Source organism: Pelophylax lessonae (assembly GCF_965119305.1).
Source record: "Pelophylax lessonae genome assembly, chromosome: 3".
Classification (NCBI taxonomy): Eukaryota; Metazoa; Chordata; class Amphibia; order Anura; family Ranidae; genus Pelophylax; species Pelophylax lessonae.
The window spans coordinates 31,863,503-31,887,182 of NC_138770.1; the positions used below are offsets into that span (position 1 = coordinate 31,863,503).

Consider the following 23,680-nt stretch of genomic DNA (forward strand, 5'->3'; position numbering starts at 1 on the left):
CGAGTAGGAAAACTCCACCTGCCCTGAGCCACATCCGACAGACAGAAGGCACCCCAGCCTATGTTGCTGGCGTCCGAGGTGATCACTACCCACGGAGCTGGTTTCAGAGAGTGGCAGTTCGGCAGGTGGCCTCTGCATAACCACCAAGGGAGACTCGCTCTCATGGCTGGAGTTAGGAAGAGGAGTTGATCCAGATGCCACGTATCCCACTGTTGCAGGAATCCCTTCTGAAAGGGTCTCATCCTCCACAGGGCCCACTTCACCATGGGGACTACTATGACCATAGTCCTGATCACCTTCAGGCATTGGCGTGCCTGAAGATGAGAGGGCAAAGCGAACCCTGTCTCGGACTGTACCTATCTTCTCTTCTGGAAGGGAGATAGTTGCCTTCACCGTGTCGAACAGGGCGCCAAGGTAAACCAGGGACTGTGTTGGAGTTAAGTGGCTCTTCTCTTCGTTCAGTAGCCAACCAAACTTCTGGAGAGTAGACACGACCTGTTCTAGATGAACTAAGAGTTGATCTCTGTCTTGGGACAACAGGAGAAAGCCGTCCAAATAATGGTGGAGCCGAATACCTCTCGTTCTCAGTAGAGCTACCACGGCCAATAAGATTTTTTTGAAAAGGTCCGTGGAGATGTGGAGAGCCCGAATGGGAGACAGATAAATTGAAGATGTGAGCCGCCCACTGTGAACCGGAGATACCTTTGAAAATCTTCTGCCACAGGGACATGAAAGTAGGCGTCCTTCAAGTCGATGGACACCATCCAATCGGCCGGCTGAACTGCTTGCTGTATGGATAGCAAGGTCTCCATCTTGAATCTCTCTTTTTTTATAAATTGGTTCAAAAAAGTCAGGTCTATGACTGGTCTCCACGATCCGTTTTTCTTTTGAACCAGAAAAAGCGGAGAGTATATTCCTTGGCCTCGCTCGGACTCTGGAACGGAGATGACAGCCCCTTGAGCAATGAGAGACTCGACGTAGGAATATAAAATTTGACGCCTTTCTTCTAGGGATGGTAGAGCAGTAGGCAGGAATCTTGAGCCTGGCATCTCTTTGAAGACCCACTTGTGACCTGAAGACACGGTCCTGACGGCCCAGGGGTCCTGAATCGAAGCCGCCCAGACATGATGGAAGGAGCGTAGACGCGCTCCCACTTGGCATGCCTGAGCGGTCCCAACTTCAAAAAGACTTAGTGGGCTCGCGGTCACCTGAGGAGACATTCTTTGCCGTCTTCCTGGAAGACTGTTTGGACCTCCAATTTCGGTTGAATTCTCGACCAGGTCTATAAGTACGAGTCTCCCTGGCCCGATCGGGGACAAACTTCCTACTAGACTGTCCCTTCTTGATATTAAACTGGCGCCGATCCTGGGGAAGAAACCCAGACTTTCCGCCCGTAGCACGAGTTATGGCCTCGTCGAGCTTGTTCCCGAAAAGGGAGGACCCCTCAAAGGGAATGCGGCACCAGACTTGCTTTGATGCCGGATCAGCAACCCAAGGGCGGAGCCATAGGGCTCTCTTAGCCGTGACTGAGGACAGCATAACTCTTGCCAACAGATGGATCAGATCTATAGAAGCCTCCCCTAAGCTCCTGGATTGGAACTTCTGGCAACCTCCTCCGACACTGATCTGACAGATTCATCCACCACGTCAGCCCAAGATTCCATGGCCTTAGATAGAGCGGCTAAGGCCAGGGCTGGCTTGCAGGCCATACCTGCCGTGAGGTAGATCCTTTTCAAATCGGAGTCCATCCTTCGATCCAGCGGATCCTTAAACGAGACCGTATCCTCTAGGGGAAGGGTCACGTGCTTGACCAGTCTCATCACTGCTGCGTCTACTAAAGGAGGAGACTCAAGATTTTTAACATCTTCCTCTTTAAAAGGGTATAGTTTGGCCATCTTAGAGACTAAGGAATTCTTTCGTTCCACCTTTCTCCACTCCTCTGAGATAATTTCTCCCAACTCTCCAAGGAAGGGAAAATTAACACGCTCCTTATTGAGCTGTTTAAAGTTCTTCTTTTGTTTGGGAGGGGGAACAGCTGACTCCTCCCAGTTTAAGGTCTCCCTGACCGCTTTTACCAGAGAAGGCACCAAGGCATACTCAAAACACAGGCAGGGATCCTCAGCTTCGGAGTCGCTACCTGACAAGAGCATCGACTGATGGCTCGTATGGGCAGACTCAAAATCTTCCTGTACTTGAAGCGTTACAGGGGAAGGGCTTGGGGGAGCTGTTGCAGAGCCTTGAGATTGACTGACACCCATCTCGGCTAAAGAGTCATTCACTACCCTTTTAACCAGGGCTTCAATACGTTGATCGGAAGTATCCCTTTCTCCCGCAGCCTGGGAGAAACACCTGTCACAGAGGGACTTCCTTTCAGGGACACTGGCGCCACAGCCCCAACAACCTGCTTTTTCAGGTTTTCGAGAGTGACTGGCTGATGTGGACGCTCTTTTATGATGATGGGAGCCTGATCGGGATTTCCCAAAAGAGTGCCGGTGGCGGGAACTCGAACGCCTTTCGCTTCTTTGAGAAGAGTGCCTAGTCTCTGAACGAGAAGGGCTGAAACAAAACAGAAACAAAAGAAACACAGACAGGAAGCTAGGAACACCTGAGTTCCAATCCCCCCCCTGTAACCCGCACCCCCACTAAGAAGCCCCCAATACATGTTAAGGGCGGGCTGACCACCGGAGGGCAAAGTAGCTTCCATTCTGGCGCTGACCTACAGGGATGAGCCGGACAGCGATGTCAGAAACCATGAAGCAATGGGGGGAGAAGGAGGGGGGGAAGCTCCCAAACTGGGGCCAGTTACTCACCAGGAACCAGGTGGGAAACCAAGCAGAGCGGCAGCAATGCAGCAAAAGGATCTTCCAGGAAGAAAAAATCAGCTGGCAATAGCACAGGCTACAAGCATCAGCAGCGTGTATAAACACAGAACTGCTGACAGTTCTGAGAGTTTAAATATGGCGCCTGGTGACGTCATCAGAGATCGCCGCCGAAGCCGACCTACTGCGCATGCGCCGCATTTCCACTGCGCATGCGCGAGAGCCAAGCCTCGTTCCCGAGGCGCCGCACATGCGCAGTAGCGTACCGCAGTACTCTAGCTTCTTTCAGGCGATCCCTGAAAACTAGGGAAGCCTATCACACCACCAACTAATCTGCCATCAGCTCATTCCCTACTCTTACCTCTTGTAACACCTGCCCCACCCCATTAGATTGTAAGCTCTTCTGAGCAGGGCCCTCTTAATCCTCTTATATTTTATTGTAAATGTATTGTCTCCCTCTAATATTGTAAAGCGCTGCGTAAACTGCTGGCGCTATAGAAATCCTTAATAATAATAATAATAATAATTCAGTAGTATATAATTTATCACATCCATTTGCGCAGGTTAAGTTGGTGGCTCACACCAAACCCCCTCCTTTAAAAAATGAAAGTGTTTGAACTTTTATTGCGTGTTTATTGTTTTTTTTTTATTTATATTGTGATTGAGTTTTTTTTGTTTTTATTTAGTTTTATTTGGGTGTGTATGTGTGCATGTATGTATCCATATATGTGTATGAGTGTGTAATTACATTATTGGTAATTAGAATATTACAGTATAGTTGAAATTTTTATTAACCACTTATGGACCAGAAGGTTTTACCCCCTTAATGACCAGGCCATTTTTTTGCAATTTGGTACTGCATTATTATAACTGACAATTGCGCGGTCGTGCGACGCTGTACACAAATAAAATTGATGTCCTTTTTTTCCCCAAAAATAGAGCTTTCTTTTGGTGGTATTTAATCACCTCTGCGGTTTTTATTTTTTTGCGCTAGAAACAAAAAAAGACCAACCATTTTGAAAAAAAATCAAACAATTTTTTTTTACTTTTTGCTATAAAACATCCAATATAAATTAAATATCTTCATCATTTTCAGCCAATTTGTATTCTACTACATACTTTTGGTAAAAAAAATCCCAATAAGCGTCTATCAATTGGTTTGTGCAAAAGGTATCGTGTCTACAAACTAAAGGAAAGATTTATGGACTTTTTTTTTTTTTTTTTTTTTACTAGTAGTGGCGGCAATCTGCAAATTTTTTTGGAGGACTGCGACATTGTGGCGGACAGATCGGACCCCTAACTGACATTTTTGACACTTTCGGGGGGACCAGTGACATTACTACAGTAATCAGTGCTAAAAATATGCACCGTCGGGGCTTTTTTTCAGCGGGAACGCAGGGGAATGCAGTTCTGGCACCTCCAGAACTGAATGTATGTAATGGCAAGGGATGCTCAGGTGTGCTGGTGGATCTGATGATGCTGGCTAATAGGCAATCAATTGTTGCTGGAGGGGATCTATTTTTGCAGAGGATGGGGGTCTATAGTTGCTGGGGAGGTCTTCTGTTGCTCATGGGGAAAGTATTGTTACTGGGGTGGGTCTTAAGTTGCTGGTGGGTCAGTTGTTGCTGGGAGGGATTTATTGTTTAGGTAGAGGTCTTTGCCGCTTGCTGCTGGAGGGTCTATTGATGCTGGCTACTGGGTAATCTAGTATTGCTGGAGGGGATCTATTTGCGCAGAGGATCTATTGTTGCTGGGGAAGTCTGTTGTTGGTGGGGTATCTATTGTTGCTGGGGTGGGTCTTATGTTGCAGGGCATCAATCATTGCTGGGAGGGATCTACTGTTGAGGGAGGGGTCTAATGTTGCTGGCTGCTGGAGGGTCTATTGATGCTGGCTGTTGGAAGTCCATTGTAGCAGGGGTGGATCTATTGTCGCTGGGGTGTCCATTGTTTCTAGATCTATTATATTGCCTTTCTTGGTAATTCTCTAAAAGGGCTGGTACTGGGAGGTGGGTAAGAGGTGAAACCGAGGAACGGAGGTTGGTAGGGGACGGAGTCAAGGGGTGACTCAGAAGGGAGGAGTTCCTGCACCTATTCTCTGAGAAAAAAAGCCCTGTGCACCGTTACTGTACTAATGACACTGGCAGGGAAGGGGTTAACACCAGGGGCAATCAAAGGGTTAAATGTGTCCCTAGGGGGTGCTTTCTAACTGTATGGGAGATGGACTCCCCAGATGAACACAGAGATCCATGTTTCTAAATAGCAGTAACACAGGATCCCTGTGTTCATCTGTGACAGAACGGCGGTCTGCCTTGTTTACATCGGCAGACTGCTGTGGGGAGCGATCGCGGGTGGTTGCCTGCGCCCCCTGCTGGCTATTGCGTGAAGCAACGTACAGGTAGTGCCGACTTGCTGCAGTATATGTACTGCTGGCAGTCAGCAAGTAGTTAATTATTACATGACTTTATAGTGATGGGACATTGAATAGTTTATTATAATTTATGGAGAAGGGGTGGGATTACATAAGTTTGTACTTCTTCCCATTCCTTTTCGGATATGTAAACTAAATTATTCTTTATAGTTTTTTTTTGTCTTCTTTTGTAAATCATTTTTTTGTGATTGTCTACTACTGAATAATTACTTCTTTTATTTTGATTTTGTTTTTTACATGTTCGAAATAAAAAAACAAAAAGATATTAAATGCATGATTATGATAAGTTATTGCTTAAAAACCACCTTTGCTGAAGAAAACCAATGGGCCATACACACTATACAATTATCTTTAGACTTTTTCCTTTAGATTTACCAAAACCGTATAATAGGAGGTCAAATCTAAACACTTTCAATGTGTATGCAGTCAGGTCGGCCCCTGCACTACATAGTTGGAGGTAAATCTAAAGGAAATCTAACAACAAAACTTGTATAGTGTGTATCCAGCTTCAGAGGTAGATTTATAAAAAATTGTTGGACGAATATGACAAGGATAATAAATTCTGGCAGTATTTTTAATTAACATTTCCTTTGAATGCAGCTCCATCTAGTTACATACATAGTTACATAGTTAGTCAGGTTGAAAAAAGACAAAAACAAGTCCATCTGGCTCAACTAATACAAAATAAAACAGAAAACCCAACCATACAATCCCATATACACAATCCTATACCCGCAGTTGATCCAGAGGAAGGCGAAAAACCCCCAGCAAAGCATGATCCAATTTACTACAGCAGGGGGAAAATTCCTTCCTGATCCCCCGAGAGGCAATCGGATATTCCCTGGATCAACTTTACCTATAAATATTAGTACCCATTTATATTATATACACCCAGGAAAGAATCCAGGACTTTTTTAAAGCAATCTACTGAGCTGGCCAGAACCACCTCTGGAGGGAGTCTATTCCACATTTTCACAGCTCTTACTGTGAAGAAACCTTTCCATATTTGGAGACTAAATCCGTTTTCCTCTAGACGTAAAGAGCGCCCCCTTGTCCTCTGTGATGACCTTAAAGTGAACAACTCAACACCAAGTTCACTATGTGGACCCCTTACGTATTTATACACGGTGATCATATCCCCCCTTATGTATTATACATGGTGATCATATCCCCCCTTATGTATTATACATGGAGATCACATCCCCCCTTATGTATTTATACACGGTGATCATATCCCCCTTATGTATTTATACATAGAGATCATATCCCCCCCTTATGTATTTATACATGGAGATCATATCCCCTCTATGTATTTATACATGGAGATAATATCCCCCTTATGTATTTATACAAGGAGATCATATCCCCCCTTATGTATTTATACGTGGTGATCATATCCCCCCTCATGTATTTATACATGGTGATCATATCCCCCCTTATGTATTTATACATGTGATCATATACCCCCTTATGTATTTATACATGGAGATCATATCTCCCCTTATGTATTTATACATGGAGATCATATCCCCCTTATGTATTTATACATGGAGATCATACCCCCCTTATGTATTTATACATTGAGATCATACCCCCCTTATGTATTTTTACATGGTGATCATATCCCCCCTTATGTATTATACATGGTGATCATATCCCCCCTTATGTATTTATACATGGTGATCATATCCCCCCTTATGTATTATACATGTTGATCATATCCCCCCTTTATCTCCTCTTCTCAAGAGAGAATACATTCAGTTCCTCTAATCTTTTCTCATAGCTGAGCTCCTCCATGCCTCTTATCAGTTTGGTTGCCCTTCTCTGCACTTTCTCCAGTTCCCTGATATCCTTTTTAAGAACTGGAGCCCAAAACTGAACTGCATATTCCAGATGAGGTCTTACTAATGATTTGTACAGATGATATCTCTCTCTCTGGAGTCCATGCCTCTCTTATACAAGAAAGTATTTTGCTTGCTTTGGAAACCGCAGCTTGGCATTGCATGATGGGGTACTTTTCCTGAAACACTTAAATCGGGAAAAATAACGTAATACCACATTATGGCCACTAGGTGAAAAAGACAATTCTAGAAACGCAATGTATGAAATAAAACTACCAACATTCATCACAGCTGGGAAAATGCGTGTCATTTTGGTTAAAAAAGATTTTTTCAAGAAGACCTCTAAATCTTACACCACAAAATGTACTCAGCCAATGAAAGGTAAGGACTCCATTTTTATTTTTCTCCTGCTATCAATGGCCAACACGGGACAACACTTCATCCATGTCTCTGGTGATCTCTGATCTCCTTATGAAGTTTCTTACATGATGAAGATCAGCCATGGAGTATATCTGAGGTGTATATCACCTGTCCCCACATGTCCACCAACATTCATAGAAGACATTTCCCGCACTCAGTGCACTAATACACCTCCAGGGTTGTGTGGGATCCCTGATGTACAGGAAGACAGGACTTCAGTTAATAACAATTCCCTCACTCAGGACAGGAAAGTTACTTCTACCCTGTGTGCAATCTCTGATGTCTGGTAAGATTGGACTTCACTGAAAAATAATTTCTGCACACAGGACAAGAAAATGGCTTCTCCCCCGTGTGGGATCTCTGATGTGTGTAAAGATTGGTCTTTCGTGAAAAACATTTCCCGCACTCAGGACAGGAATATGGCTTCTCCCCCGTGTGAGACCTCTGATGTGTGACAAGCTCTGATTTTTCTACAAAACATTTCCCGCACTCAGCACAGAAATACGGCTTCTCCCCAGTATGAGATCTCAGATGTCTGCCAAGGTGGGACTTTATTGAAAAACATTTCTTGCACTCAGGACAGGAATACGGCTTCTCCCCTGTGTGAGATCTCTGATGTATGACAAGTACTGATTTTTGTACAAAACATTTTCCGCACATGGAACAGGAGTATGGCTTATCCCCTGCGTGATACATCTGATGTGTGGCAAGTTCTGATTTTCTTGCAAAACATTTCCCACACTCAGGACAGGAATACGACTTCACCCCCTTGTGAGATATCTGATGTGTAACAAGCTCTGATTTGTGTACAAAACATTTCCCACAATCAGAACAGGAATACGGCTTCTCCCCCATGTGCAATCTGCGATGTCTGTAAAGGCTAGACTTCTCTGAAAAGCATTTCCCGCACTCAGGACAGGAATATGGCTTCTCACCTGTATGAAGCCTCTGATGTATTTGAAGACTGGAATTTTGTGAAAAACATTTTCCACACTCAGGACAGGAATATGGCTTCTCACCTGTGTGAGATCTCTGGTGTTTGTAAAGACCGGACATCTGTGAAAAACATTTCCCACACTCAGGACAAGAATACGGCTTCTCACCTGTGTGAGATGTCTGATGTGTGACAAGTGCTGATTTTCGTGCAAAACATTTTCCACAGTCAGAACAGGAATACAGTTTTTCACCCGTGTGAGATTTCTGATGTCTGTATAGATTGGACTTATCTGAAAAACATTTTCCACACTCAGGACAGGCAAATGGCTTCTTTTCTGTGTGAGATCTTTTATGGACATTAAGTTCAGATTTAAAATGGAAACACTTCCCACACTCAGTACAGGAAAACCTCATATCTGTGGGAAGGACAGCACCATCCCTCACAGTCTGAGGTTCCTCGGGATAAGAGGAATACGATGGTCCAGCACTGTCCCTCACAGTCTGAGGTTCCTCAGGATAAGAGGAATACGATGGTCCAGAATTGTCCCTCACAGTCTGAGGTTCCTCAGGATAAGAGGAATACGATGGTCCGGCACCGTCCCTCACAGTCTGAGGTTCCTCAGAATAAGAGGAATACGATGGTCCAGCACTGTCCCTCACAGTATTAGGTTCTTCAGTATAAGATGAATACAATGGTCCATCTACACTGTGTGGTGCCGGATGGACATTTGAGGTAGCCGGGTTTTCTCCTGGACTATACTTTGTGATGCCCTGATCTTCTACTTTACAGTCTGGAGACAAAGTGAGACAATCCTCTGAGGTTTTCCCCATCACCCGTCCATCTACTAAAATAGAAATACAAAGATTATTACTAGACATCAGCAGATTGGTTCCCCTAAACCAGGACTCAGCCCACATCAGGCAGCTTTGTCTCTGAGGATCTTACAATTCCACCCTCAAGGTAACTAGTAAATAGGTCCTCTGATCTCCTACCAGTTCATTTCTTTATTCATGGACCTTAATCTAACCTGGGATTTAGCAATGACAGGATGATCACATTCAGCATAAATCATAGGAAAAGGAGGAATGAGGGAAGTACAAGAACACTAAATTTCACACGAGTCACCTTTTCTAAACTGCGCTCCATACTACAAGACATTAATTAGGAGCGAATCCTAGAAACATTGAACAATGAGGAAAAATGGGAATACTTCAGAAACATTAAATAAAGGTATCGCCCAGTGCATTCCAATAGCAATAAATATAGAAGAGTGAAGGATAAACCTGGATGGCTAAATCATAACATAGAAAGTCATATTAAAGAGAAGAAAAATGGAATTTTTGTAAAATCTTACCGTAAAATTCCTTTCTCTGAGTCCTCTGACAGTCGCCGCCCCTTCATAATCTTCACCAATGGGTATTGACCTTTGCTCCGTAGGAGTAGCTAGGCAACAAGATTTGTTAATATAAAAGCTTTTAGCATATCACACCCCTAGGGGGCGGTCCCCTCAGTCAATACCTCCCTGCTTCCAGCATCCTCAACTCAGTTTGGTAGCATAGCAGTAGAGTACATAAACAAAACCCCAAAAGAGGGGCGGGGGCGGCGACTGTCGGAGGACTCAGAGAAAGGAATTTTATGGTAAGATTTTACAAAAATTCCGTTTTCTCTTACGTCCTCCGACAGTCGCCGCCCCTTCATAATCTTCACCAATGGGACGTCCCAGAGCAGTGTAGACATGAGGGGTGGGAAACGCAGCCGCGCACAAAGCAACGCAGTACCCACATCAGAGACAGGAACCTTACCAAAGTAAGAGAACCAACTGGGCAACAGGATAACGTGCCCAACAGGAGCAACAACCCAGGAAAGAACAAGCAACCCAGGAGTAAGACACCCCAACAGCCAAGGGCCCAAAAACAAGGGTCCCTAAGGCACCGCCGCACTAAGAACCTTACGGCCAAAGGAAGCATCAGCCGATGCCAGAACACCCACTTTGTAAAAAGATGGAGAAGGTGTGAACGGACGACCAAGTCGCCGCCTTACACACCTGGGCCACAGAAGCCCGATGATGACAGGCCCAAGACGCACTCAAAGATCTGGTAGAATGCGCCTACACAGGGAAGGGAGGAACCTTCCCCCTCAAAGCATAGCCACGCTCAATGGTCTGTCTGATCCACATGGCGATGGTCGCAGCCGACACCGCCATGTCCTTCCGAGGACCCTGCGGAAGGACGAATAGGGAATCCGACTTGCGAAAGGATTCAGTCGATGACAGGTAAACCCTGATCGCCCGAACAACATCCAAGGAATGCAAGGCAACTCCCTTTGGAAGCTTAGGCTTCGCGCAAAGCGAAGGCAAGACAATGGCCTCATTAGGATGAAACTCCGAGATCCTCCTCGGAAGAAAGGAAGGGTTAGGTCGAAGGACCACCTCATCCAAGTGAATCACCAAGTAGGGAGAGCTGCAGGACAAAACCGCCAGCTCCGACACCCTGCGGGCCGAAGTGATCGCCACCAAAAAAGCAACCTATTTGAACAACAGAGACAATGAGATCTCCCTGATCTTCTCAAAAGGAGCCTGTTGCAACACGGACAGAACAAGGTTCAAGTCCCATGGAGGCAAAGGTTCCCTCCTAGGAGGGACCAAATGTCGCACCCCCTGAACAAAAGGTGCGAATCAACGAATTAGACGCCACCGGGCGTTGGAAAAGAATGGCCAGCGCAGAAATCTGACCCTTAATCGTGGCCAGCGCCAAACGCTGGTCCACACCAGATTGGAGGAAAGCCAACACTCTCGACACCGAGTATGAGTGGGGGGAATACCCCCTGGACTCACACCAGGCAAAAGTACGCTTTCCAAGTACGGTAGTAAATTTAACCTGAAGAGGCTTTTTAAGCCTTAATCAAGGTGGGAATGACCTCAGGGGAGAGACCCCTAACCCTCAGGACCTGACTTCTAACATCCAGGCCGTTAAGGCCAGTGACTGAAAGGCAGGATGGAATACCGACCCTTGAGACGGAAGGCCGTCTCGAAGCGGCAGACGCCACGGAGCGTCGACTGCCAGATTTACGAGGTCTGCGTACCAAGACCGGCGAGGCCAGTCCGGGGCCACAAGAAAAAACACTGTGTGAGGTTCCGAGGCTAACCTGCGAAGGAACCTGGACAACAGCTGAATCGGGGGAAAGACATACATCAGACGATACTGATGCCAGGGCGCCACCAACGCATCAGATGCGTCCGCCCACGGATCGCACGTCCTTGCCATGAACCTTTCCACCTTGTCGTTTAGACGAGACGCGAACAGGTCCACATCTGGAAGACCCCACTTCGCACACAACATCTGGAAGACATCCGGGTGGAGGGACCATTCTCCCTGGTCCAGGGTCTGGCGACTCAGATAATCCGCCTGCCAGTTCTCCACCCCCGGAATGTGAACTGCCGATATCGCCGGGACGTGCGCCTCGGCCCATGACAGAATGTCGGTCACTTCCCGAGCCGCTCGGGCACTCCTGGTGCCCCCTCGATGGTTGATGTAGGCAACCGCTGTGGCATTGTCCGTCTGAACCCGAACTGGACGGCCCTGAAGCCGTTCCGACCATTGCAGAAGGCAAAGATTTATCGCCCTCAATTCCAGAATGTTGATCGGAAAAGACGACTCCTCCTCCGACCAAGTTCCCTGGGCGGACAGAACGCTCAGAACACCACCCCAGCCCGACAGGCTGGCATCCGTGATGACCACAGTCCACAAAAATGGACGAAAAGACTTGCCCCCCGACACCGCCGGGGACCGGAGCCACCACAGAAGATTCCTTCAGGCGCGATGGCTCAAAGAGATCCGCAGATCCAGAGATTGCGGTCGCCCGTCCCACTCGGCCAAAATCACCATCGAAGACCCCGCGTGTGAAACTGGGCAAAGGGAATCGCCTCGAAAGCCGAGACCATTAATCCCAGACATCTCATGCACGTCCGGAGAGACGAGTACTGAATGTCCCTGAGGAACCTGACCTCGTCCTGAAGCGTCCTGAGCTTGTCTTCTCGCAGGAAGACCTACGCTAGAACAGAGTCCAGAATTATTCCCAGGTAGGGAAGACGAACCGACGAACATAGAGCCGACTTAGGAATGTTCATTGTCCAACCAAACTCCTACAGAGTCCGCATCGTGGTGGACAGGTCGGTTACCAGGTCCTGACTGGCAGCAGACCGAAGTGGGATATCGTCCAGATACCCCAAGACAGAGATGCCTGAGCTCGCAATAGAGCCAGGACCGGCACTAGCACTTTGGTGAAACCCCGCGGAGCCGAAGCGAGACCGAAAGGTAACGCCACGAATTGGTAATGATCCTCCGCAATGGCGAATCGAAGGTACTTCTGGTGACCCTCGAAATTGGGAACGTGAAGGAATCCATCCTTCAAAACGATGGAGGCCCCGAAATCCCCCGGAACCAGGGCAGCCACCACAGAGCGCAGGGATTCCATGCGGAACTTGCGAACCCGCACCAGAGGGTCAGAGCTGTCAAGTCCCGAATCGGACACACCTTGCCCTCCTTTCTGGGCACAGTGAACAGATTGGAGTAAAAACCCCTGAAATCTGTCCCGATGAGGCACCGGAACCACTACTCCTTGGGCCCACAGGACCCGTACCGCCAGGCGCAGATCCTGCAAACGCACCAGAGATAACCGAAGATTTGAGGGAAAAAATCTGCCCGCCGGCCGAGAGAGAAACTCGATCATGTAACCAGATCGAACAATTACCTGAACCCATCTGCCCCGAATGCGGGCCAACCAGGGTTGTAGAAAAACCGCGCAAACGTCCCCCCAACCCAGAAGCGGGTGAGGGCGCCTTTTCAGGCTGAATTGGCGTGGGAAGCAGAACCGGACGGGCCGGACTTCTGCCTACATGGGAGAAAGATCTGGGTGTCCTAGTAGAAGACAGACTCAGCAATAGCATGCAATGTCTGGTTTCAGCAAGCAAAGTCAGTAGAATACTGGCATGCAATAAAAAGGGGATTTACTCCAGAGATAAAACTATAATCCTGCAGCTTATAAAACTCTGGTCCGGCCACATCTGGAGTATTCTGTCCAGTTCTGGTCACCAATCCTCAGGAAGGATGTGTTGGAACCAGAAAGAGTCCAGAGAAGGGCAACAAAATTATTAAGAGGACTGGAGAACCTCAATTATGAGGAAAGACTACAAGCACTAAACTTATTCTCTCTGGAGGAGATATGATAGCAATATACAATTACCTCAATGGTGATCCCAGCGTAGGGAGCAAACTATTTAGTCTCAGGGAGTGTAAGAGGACACGTGGCCACACAATGAGATTGGAGGAAAAGCTGCGTAGGGGGATTTTCACTGATGTGGAACTCTCTTCAAAAATTGGTGGTGTCAGCAAGGAGTAATGATAGTTTTTAAAGACTCTTTGACTTGCATCTTAGTGAAGACAACATACATGGATATGGGAAATGATTATCGACATTGACACACTTACACAGGTTGAACTGGATGGACTAGCGCCTTATCTCAACCTTACCTACTATGAAACTATTTAGGCAAGCAAAATGCGCCTCTGAGTGCAGCTAGTGATACTTTATTGCACACGAAATTTGCACACTTACAGGATAAACTTAATATAGCGTCAGGGGACGTCATAACGCCTGATGCGGTCCACGTTGCAGAGATCCCACACCGCTGCCTCCCATCTCCTGAGACTGCACTCAGTGACTTGGGTCTGAGACTATACAGACATATCCCTCCACGCGGCACAGCCAGCAAATAACAGAGCAAGGAACCCTGGGAGAATTGTTGGGCATGGGGCAGAAGACCCACATCACATACCCCAGGTGCCTACGTCTAGTATAGCCTAGGGTTAAAATCAACATTTTGCTGCCAGCTGAACCCCAGAATCTCCATAAATCCAGTCTGAATACATAGATTGTATCTGCAGCACAGAGAAGGAAGATTATCCAAGAGAAATACAGGAATACAGGATGGGGAACACAGCTCAGGAAAGTGACCAGGGGATTACAGGCTGATATCACCCAGTCCTTGCCCGACTCTGGACCACTCAGTGAGCAGTATGGGTGGAGGAATGTATTTAGTGTTAATGACCCACCTGTGCTAATCTCTGTAGGAGTGTCCTCCTCTATAAATGTCCCCGTTATTCCATCCTCCTCCATAGACTGCTGATCATCCCTCACATACCTCTCTTCTTCTTCTGCTTTAACCTCAAATTCTATATCGATTGGATCTCCACTCTAAATCAAGAATATGAGAATGAATATCATCTCTAAACTTTAAGCTCACATACAAATCCACACATCATCTCCATTGTCCATGTTCTAGATGCTCCGTTCCACCAACCTTGTAATGGTGGGGGATGGTGTGATCTTCCTGTGTGGAATCCCAGGAATACAGAGGACGGGGAAATCTCACTGATGGCTTTCTATAGCTGGATGACTCCACCATGGTGTCCTGGTACAGATCTTGGTGTCCTTTTACAAACTCTGACTCTTCCATCACCCCATCCTCACCATCCTCCTCTTTTATCTCTTCTTTAACTTCAACTTTAGAATCTCTCAGGTTTCCACACTGAATATATAATAAAAATGACATCAATGGTAACAATGCAGATAATGTACAGATCCTAATGATACTATCAGTGATTGTTCCTCATCTACCTGATGATGGTGAGTGATGGTGTGACCTTCCTGTGTGGAATCCCAGGAATACAGAGGACGGGGACATCTCTCTGGTGGGTTCCTGGTATTAGGTGGCTCCATCATATCCTTGTGTCCTTCTGAAAACTCCTTCATCACTCCATACTCCTCATCCTCCTCTTTATACTCTTCTTTAACTTCAATATTATCATCCCCGAGGATTCCACTCTGAATATATAATAAAACATTAATTGTAACAAACATGCTGTGTATAAATCAGAACTACCAATAATTATCACTCATCTACCTGATGGTGGTGAGGGATGGTGTGACCTTCTTGTGTGGAATCCCGGGAATACAGAGGACGGGGACATCTCTCTGGTGGGTTCCCATTACTGGATCCATCTGTAGGAAACACACACACTGACTGAATACATTGTTTCTATGTGTTTATCAGACGATGAGGGATCTAGGTGGATCCTCCGTACTGCTCTCTCCTTTACAATAAAGTCTCCTCTTACCCGGTGATGTGAGGGGCGGCTGGTTCTCCATCATGACGTCCTTGTAGAGATCCTTGTGTCCTTCTAAATACTCCCACTCCTCCATGGAGAAATAGACAGTGACATCCTGACACCTTATAGGAACCTGACACACACAATGATACAGTCACCATCCAGACACATCCCTTGTCTGTTACTGGATAATGTCCCAGAATTCCCAGCACCGCTCACCTCTCCTCGATGATCTCCCTGGTGACTTCTAGAACCTTCTTTGTATTTCTCTATTCTATCAGGGAGGGAGGTGGAGGCAATGTGATGGTCATATGATCTCCAGACTTCACAGGAGGAAAACTCTAGATCTAAACACAAATAATAAAATCAAATGAAATTCCCAGAATCCTCCTCACCTCACCATTCAGGTTTCCATTTGATTAAAGCCCCAGGCTGAGGTATAATTTACCCACACAGGACCCCCACACTGCGCAGAGTAAAAGCTTGTTGCAGACACTCTGACATCATTACATACAATGCAGGACCAACAGACCCACTTTGCTAATGAAGATGCCAAGGGTCCGCCCACATCCTTAGAGCATCAGAAACAAAAGACAGATGGAGGGACATTGGGGGGAGGAACTGTGAGGTCAGAGTGATATCATCAGACATATAGACTCTGAATGGAGGGACATTTGGATGGGGAGATTTAAGGCGTCCTCTATATGAGGCTCCCGTGCAAACCAAATTATTGTTCCTGGGTACCTCCCACTCCTCCTAAACTGAAGAGTGAACTTTGACCTTTACCATACAGAGATCTGTCAGGAATGTGTGAAAGTAATCTCTCATGTGATCAGGTGACGTGCGGAGGAACGGAGGGTAAATAGCAGACAAATTTCTCCAGAGCTGCGAATGGTGGGGATGCATTTTGCTGCATGCTGGTGCCAAGTTTCCACCCCCCAGGTTCACTGCAGGTGTGGAGAAAAGCTGTGTAAGAGGATATGGAGGAGAGATGAGGAGGAGATCCAAGAATCAGGATAAAGGTCAGGACAAGCAACAGACGAGCGCATCCAAGAGATGAACCCGGGGTCCCTACACAGAAAATCAATCCAAGGAAACAACAGGCAGGATGGGGAATAGCAAGAAGGAGCTCAGAGACAAATGAGAATATTGCTCAGCCAATGGGAGATTATCTCAGCATGACTTACATAATGAAGGAGATGAGGGGGAGGGGAGGTGACCATAGATACATGGAATTTCAGCTGGTTCAGCAGGGATCGCTCACATTTCCATCCATGTGTGGTCACTGCCGGATAAAACTCGATCAGCGGCTGCAGCCAATAGCTTCATCACTGATCTGTGTATTCTGAGAGCGGAGGAGCGCCCCCCCATTGTCAGAATACAATAGTGCAGCAGGGAGGATTCCCCAATCCCCCTCCAATGTGTGGATGGGGGAATTGCTTCAGTTTTTTTCCTCTTAGTCCACTGGCTGAACAATAAAACGGAACCATGTATGGCCAGCTTTATATAGCAAGATATATTATTCATCAACTGATCCCCATGAAGGGGTTAATCTACGTATTACCTCCTTTGCCGCCAGATCCTGCATTGTCTTCTCTCTATGTCTACTAAATGGAATGGCCTGCCTGTACATGACATCACTTCCTGTCTGTACCTGACATCACTTCCTGTCTTCCACAGAGACTTCCTGTCTGGTAAAAGTGAGATCACCACCTTATGGAGCTCAGAGGAACTGCAGCCCTTAGAAACGTCTGGTAGTGTGAACACGGCCTTGTGCTTTGTGTGTATGTACCGTATATCCTTCCCCTTTCTCTCCTCCCTGAGTGTTTATGAAGAGGCGGAGCTCCTGCTGGAACAGCGGTCGGAGGAGGAAGCCGAGTCTAGGAGGGAGACTGACAGAAAGAGCAGCAGACTTGCAGGAGTGAGCGAGGAGGATCCAGTTCCTTTGCCATCGGAGGTGAGGAGAGTGTGAAGGATGTTTGTGACTCTGGTAGATGAAAAGCTGGGAGTCATATTGCTCTGGTGAGTGGGGAAGCACTACTAAGGGGGGCGCCCTCACCATCACGTGTGTAAGAGGTGGAAGAAGGCGTGGCTACACTACAGCTGGCACAGTTTGGAGCACGGAGAAATTTCACATCTTATCCTTTTTTCATTAATTTGTGGACTTTTTTGGAGCAACAGAACTTAATTGAAGTAGATGCAAAGTGGAAGCAGTGGACTTGCAGAGAACACTATATTGAGCAAAACATATTGTATTATTACATGAATTTGCACAGGTTTTTACTTTATAGAAAATATTATAAGATTAATGAAGTAGGTGTAAAGTAGAAGCAGTGGATCTGCAGGGAACAGCATCTTGAGTACAAAGCACTTTATGTTGTATATGAATTTGCACATGGATCAGTTTACTTCATTTATTGATAAACACCATAAGATGAATGAAGTAGGTGTAAATCTAGACCTAGGGAACACAAGGGAGGTGGAGTGGGAATCCTCCTATCCTCACAGAGCACCTTCCAGGTTCTCCACTCTCCTCCCTCTCATCATTTGAAGCTCACTGTACGTCTATTTTCTCCAATCTCCTCTAGAATTGCTGTGATCTATCCGCCCGCTGGACCGGTATTAACTTTCCTTGATGACTTCTCTGCCTGGCTGCCCTACTTTCTCTCTTCTGAAATCCCCACAATCATTCTCAGAGACTTCATCATCCCTGTTACTACGAACACTTCTGCTACTTCCAAACTTCTCAGTCTAACCTCCTCATTTAACCTGAAGAAATGGATACACAATGAATAGAGGCTTCTACTCACTCTGGTGATAACACCCTCAGCCTTGTATTCTCCCACCTATGCACTCCATGCATCCTCTCCAACAATCCTCTCCCTCCCTCTAAACACCACTAGGGATGGGCGAGCGGTTTGGGCCGAGGAGAACTTCACCAATCACCCGAATTTTCTGTGCACTCGGTGTTTTCATTTTTTTTTACTATTTACATCCCGCCGAGCGCACAGTCAATAGTTTGTTAGGAAGTGGGAAGCCGGCCGCTGCGTCCTTAACAACAAATGAGTCATGAGCTGTCAGTCAGCTTCCCCGCTTACAGCAGAATTTTAAAAAAAAAATGCAGACAAGAAAAAAATTGGGGGAAAATCGGCGTGGGGTCCCCCAAAATCCATACTAGGCTCTTTGGGTCTGACGTGAATTTTAAGGGGAAATCCATGACAAAATGTAAAAAACAAATGGCATGAGGTCCCCCCAAAATCTATACCTCACCCTTAACCGAGCATGCAGCCTGGCAGGCCAGGAAAGGGGGGACAAGCAAGTACCTCCCCTGAATCATACCAGGCCACATGCCCTCAACATGGGGGGTGCTTTGGGGCAGGGGGGGCTCAGCCCCAGCCCCAAAGCACATTGTTCCTATGTTGATGGGGACAAGGGCCTCTTCCTCCAACCTTGTCCTGTGGCTGTAGGGGTCTGCAGGCAGGGGGCTTATCAGAAACATGTAGCCCCCTTTAACAGGGGGGCCCCCAGATCCCGCCCCCCTATGTGAATGAGTTTGGCGTACATTGTAAAAATACATGAGGCTATGAGCCCATTTTTCACAATTTCTTTTATAGAAAAAAATAAAAAAACAATGTCCCCCGATGTAGATCCATCGTCATTCACAATGCCCACTGTGCCTCTGGACCCCAAAAGAAAACACTCCCCCCTCAAGCAATGACAGTCTGACAGTTCTTAAAAGGACCACCTGGTGATATCATCTGGTGGCCCTCCCCTTTCTGATGTAACTGACTGGTGCATGCTGGATAGGTGACATCATAAGGGGCAGGACCACCAGGTGACATCACCAGGTGGCTCTGCCCCTTACCTATGTAAAAACTGTCACCCGGCGGAGCAGGCATTCAACAGTCAGCTTTCCTCGTGGGCGGAGTGTTTCTTTTTTGGGTCGATGGTGCAGCGGTCGTTGTGATTGATGATGGATCTACATCAGAGGATATTATTTTATTTTATTATTTTTTTAATAAAGGAACTGTCAAAAACTGGCTCATATCTTTATTTTTGACACTTTTTTGGTAAATTAGGGCCAGGATATGGGGGCCCCCTTTTTCAAGGGGGCTTCCAGATTCCAATAAGCCCCCTGCAGAACCCCCCCCCCTGCCCCAAAGCACTCGCTTGTGCTCACCCCTGTCCTGTTCTGCCAGGCTGCATGCTTGGATAAGGGTCTAGTATGGATTTTGGGGGGAAGATACGCCATTTTTTAAAAGAAAATTGGTGTGGGGTTTCTCCTCAAAATCTATACCAGACCCTAGTCCAAGCATGCAGCCTTTTTAGGGCCTGGAATGGATGGGGCCTAGTATAGACGGTGGGGATCCCACACCATTTTTTTTTTTCCCCATTTTTTATTTTCTTTGCCAACAATTATTTTTTTTACATTGAGCTGTCTGCAGGGAAGCCTGCTGACAGCTGATGACTCATTTGTTGTTAAGGACACCGTGGCCGGTTTCCCGGCCTCACTTCTTAACAACCTATTGACACTTAGCGGGATGTAAATAGTAAAATAAATAGAAGAAATGCAGAGCACACAGAAAATTTAGGTGTTTGGTGATCACCTGAAGGGGCCATTTCGGGCTGAAGTTATGCTCGGTCCAAACAGTTCGCCCATCCCTAGTGGTGTTTAGAGGGAGGGAGAGGATTGTTGGAGAGGATGCATGGAGTGCATCGATGGGAGAATACAAGGCTGAGGGTGTTTCCACCAGAGTGAGTAGAAGCCTCTATCCATTGTGTATCCATTGCTTCAGGCCAAATGCGGAGGTTAGACTAAAACATTTAGAAGTAACAGAAGTGTTTGTAGTAACAGGGATGTTGAAGTCACCGAGAATGATTTTGGGGATTTCAAAGGGCCTGGTATGGATCGGGGGGGGGGGGGGAACCCCCACACTGTTATTTTTATTTATTTATGTTGCAGACAATTGATTAAAATCAATTTAAATGTCATTTTTTTTTCTTTATAAATGTCAGTTTTGCTGCAGCAGGTTCTATACACAGTACAGATACACCACTTTACAGGCAGACTAAGGCTGGATACACACTATACAACTTTTGTTGTTAGATTTACCTTCAACTATGTAGTGCAGGGGCCTGCCTGACTGCATACAAATTGAAACTGTTTAGGTTTGGAAAAAATCGAAAGAAAATTGTATAGTGCATATCCAGTTTAAGGGGACCCCCCAGGGACTATAGTTAAAGGAATTTTTCTTTTTTTATTTTTCTTTTTTTTCATTTTAAGCATTAATAAAATCACTGCTCCTTTTAAAACAATATTTTGTAAAAAAAAAAAAAAAAATTGCATTGATAGTATCAAAAATGAAAAAATAATAATAATTAAAAAAAAAGATAAAGAAAAACACGCACACAGAAATTTCTGGTGTTGGGGGAACACCCAAACGGACAATGTTCAAGCCAAACTAATGCCCGGCCCAAACCATTTGCCCATCCCTACTCCCTGGTTATCTCTCACCTCGACCACTGCAACTCCCTCCTCATTGGCTTACCTTTACGTAGGCTATCCCTCCTTCAGTCCCTCATGAATTTTGCTGCCAGACTCCTCCACCTTACAAACCATTCAGTATCTGCTACCCCTCTCTGCCAATCCCTTCATTGGCTGCCACTCACCCAACAAATTTAAATTAAAAATACTAACAGTAACTTACAAAGCCATCCACAACTCGGCCCAAGCTACACCACTAACCTGGTCTCAATATTCCACCCAAGTCATCCTCTTCGATCTTCCCAATATCTTCTGCTTTCTAGTTCCCTTGTCACCTCCTCCCACCTCCAGGACTTCTCCCGAGCCTCTCCTGTCCTACTGAACTCCCTACCCCAATCTGTCTGACTATCTCTTACTCTATCCACCTTTAGGTCTTCACTGAAAACTCATCTCTTCAGAGAAACCTATTCTGGCCCCCACCTAACAACTGTACTTTTATTTTCTCCATCAGCCCATCCCCCACAGTTATTACCTTTTGGATCACTTGACCCCCCCCCCTCCTAGATTGTAAGCTCTAAAGAGCAGGACCCTCTGATTCCTCCTGTACTGAATTTTATTGTAATTGTTCTGTTTGCCCTAACATTGTAGAGCCTGCGCAAACTGTTGGCGCTTTATAAATCCTATATAATAATAATAATATATGACTGCCTAGTCCAGCCTTTCTCAGCCAGGGTTCCTCCAAAGGTTTCTAGGGGCTCCTTGTCACTTCCTTGGGCTGTATATGGAAGTGTCACCTACCAGCCGTTTCTGGATACTGAAGTCTGTCATCATTGCACGACACACACAATTTTTTTCGTTCAATATATTTTTTATTCTAATTTTAATTTTAACAAGAGTGCAAAAAAAAAAAATGGTAAAAGGAAGAAATCCAATTGGTCAGGAAAATGACTTGTCTGGAATGTGGAGGCGGAGTCGGTTATAATTTGTGTACAATACAATACACAACGTGTTACATTATTATAACAAAGTATTGTAGAAAAGATCACACCATAGAAAATGGGGGAAAGGAGAAAATAAACCCGGATATGAAGGTGACATTTGTGTACGAGGAACACCTTAACAATTATCACCATTTTATTCTCCAGGGCCACTGCTTTCAGAAAATATATGCTTGGGGGTTTTATCTAATCTTCAGGCCCAAAATCTGCATTTTACCATGGGTGCAAAAAGAATTAAAAAACAGCTCTGGTATTTATGTCCTTCAATGTGTACTGTACTCATAAATACATGGGTGTGATCTCAGGGGTTTGTATGACCCCTCCCCTCCCTGACATAGGAAACTAAGGGGTCTATGCAAAGAATATATTGGGTGAGTGTGACAAGCATGTGTCCAGCCGTGACAAATTCTGGCCGTATTCTAATAAACACAGTGAATTCCTATAATCGTCAGCTCCAACTAGTGGCCATAATGAGGTATTAGTTCCAAAATACCTCAATCAAGAAAAATAGTTCAATACCGCATTATGGCCACTAGATGGACCCAATGATCATAGGAAATCACTGCATGAAATAAAATAAGACCAACAGTTGTCATGGATGAATGAATGCTTGTCATGTTTGGTCATCTATTTTATAAAAACTAAACATGTAAGTGAAGTGGTAACTATTGAGCCAATCGCTTCATCAAACCACACATAATATCTCCCTTCAAAGGGGAAACAGAAATTATTTACAGAAAATCAAACAGTATAAATATTTTCCAACCAATAACCTCCACCCAGACAAGATATGTAGAAATATAAAGACAAGCGGTGTTACCTCTCGTGCCGCACTCCGCCAAGCCACCCAAACCCACACAGGAGCAAAGGAAAGAAGTTCTCACCTAGTTTATCTCCGAGTTCTCCTTCCCTCCTGTTGGGGGATGGGAGAAGGATGGACTGAAGACAGAGAGACACGCTTCGGGGTCACCACTGGTAAGTAGAGCCTTGAAATGAAGGACATCAACTTCAGAATTTCTGTCTTGTCTGTGTAAAGTTTACTGATAAAAATATATGGGTTCTCACAGCTTCTAGCTCTGTAACCCGCTATATCATTTTCAGTAACCGTCACACAGACAAGCAAGACATTCTGAAGGTGATTCCTTCATTTCACGGCTCTACTTACCACTCTACACCCAAAAATTTACTCAGCCAATGAAAAGCCAACACGGTACAACACTTCATCCATGTCTCTGGTCATCTCTCATCTCCTTATCAACTGTTTCTTACATGATGAAGATCAGCCATGGAGTATATCTGAGGTGTATATCAGGGTGTGCTTCTTCCCCACATGTTCAGCAACATTCATATAGAAGACATTTCCCACACTCAAGGCACTCATACACCTCGAGGGTTGTGTGGGATCCCTGATGTACAGGAAGACAGGACTTCAGTGAGGAACAATTCTCTCACTCAGGACAGGAATATGGCTTCTCCTTCGTGTGAGATCTCTGATGTATCGAAAGATTGGACTTATCTGAAAAACATTTCCCGCACTCAGGACAGGAATAAAGCTTCTCCCCTGTGTGAGTTCTCTGATGTGTGTA

General features: G+C 45.8%; 3 protein-coding genes across 3 annotated transcripts in view; 1 reads left to right on the plus strand and 2 right to left on the minus strand.

Moving 5' to 3' along the window:
• The window catches only part of LOC309550733 (uncharacterized protein), a 65,384-nt gene extending 56,466 nt beyond the window's left edge, over positions 1-8,918 (minus strand). The window contains exon 1 of the mRNA XM_082251070.1: positions 7,765-8,918. Coding sequence (XP_082107196.1) covers positions 7,767-8,858 — 1,092 coding nt within the window. The 5' untranslated portion in view covers positions 8,859-8,918 and the 3' untranslated portion in view covers positions 7,765-7,766. The remainder of the gene's footprint in view (positions 1-7,764) is intronic.
• The window catches only part of LOC309550274 (uncharacterized protein), a gene marked incomplete at both ends in the record, with an annotated part of 1,476,097 nt that overhangs the window by 40,306 nt on the left and 1,412,111 nt on the right, over positions 1-23,680 (minus strand).
• LOC309549905 (uncharacterized protein) overlaps positions 1-23,680 on the plus strand; it is a gene marked incomplete at both ends in the record, with an annotated part of 228,719 nt that overhangs the window by 32,181 nt on the left and 172,858 nt on the right. The window lies entirely within an intron of this gene.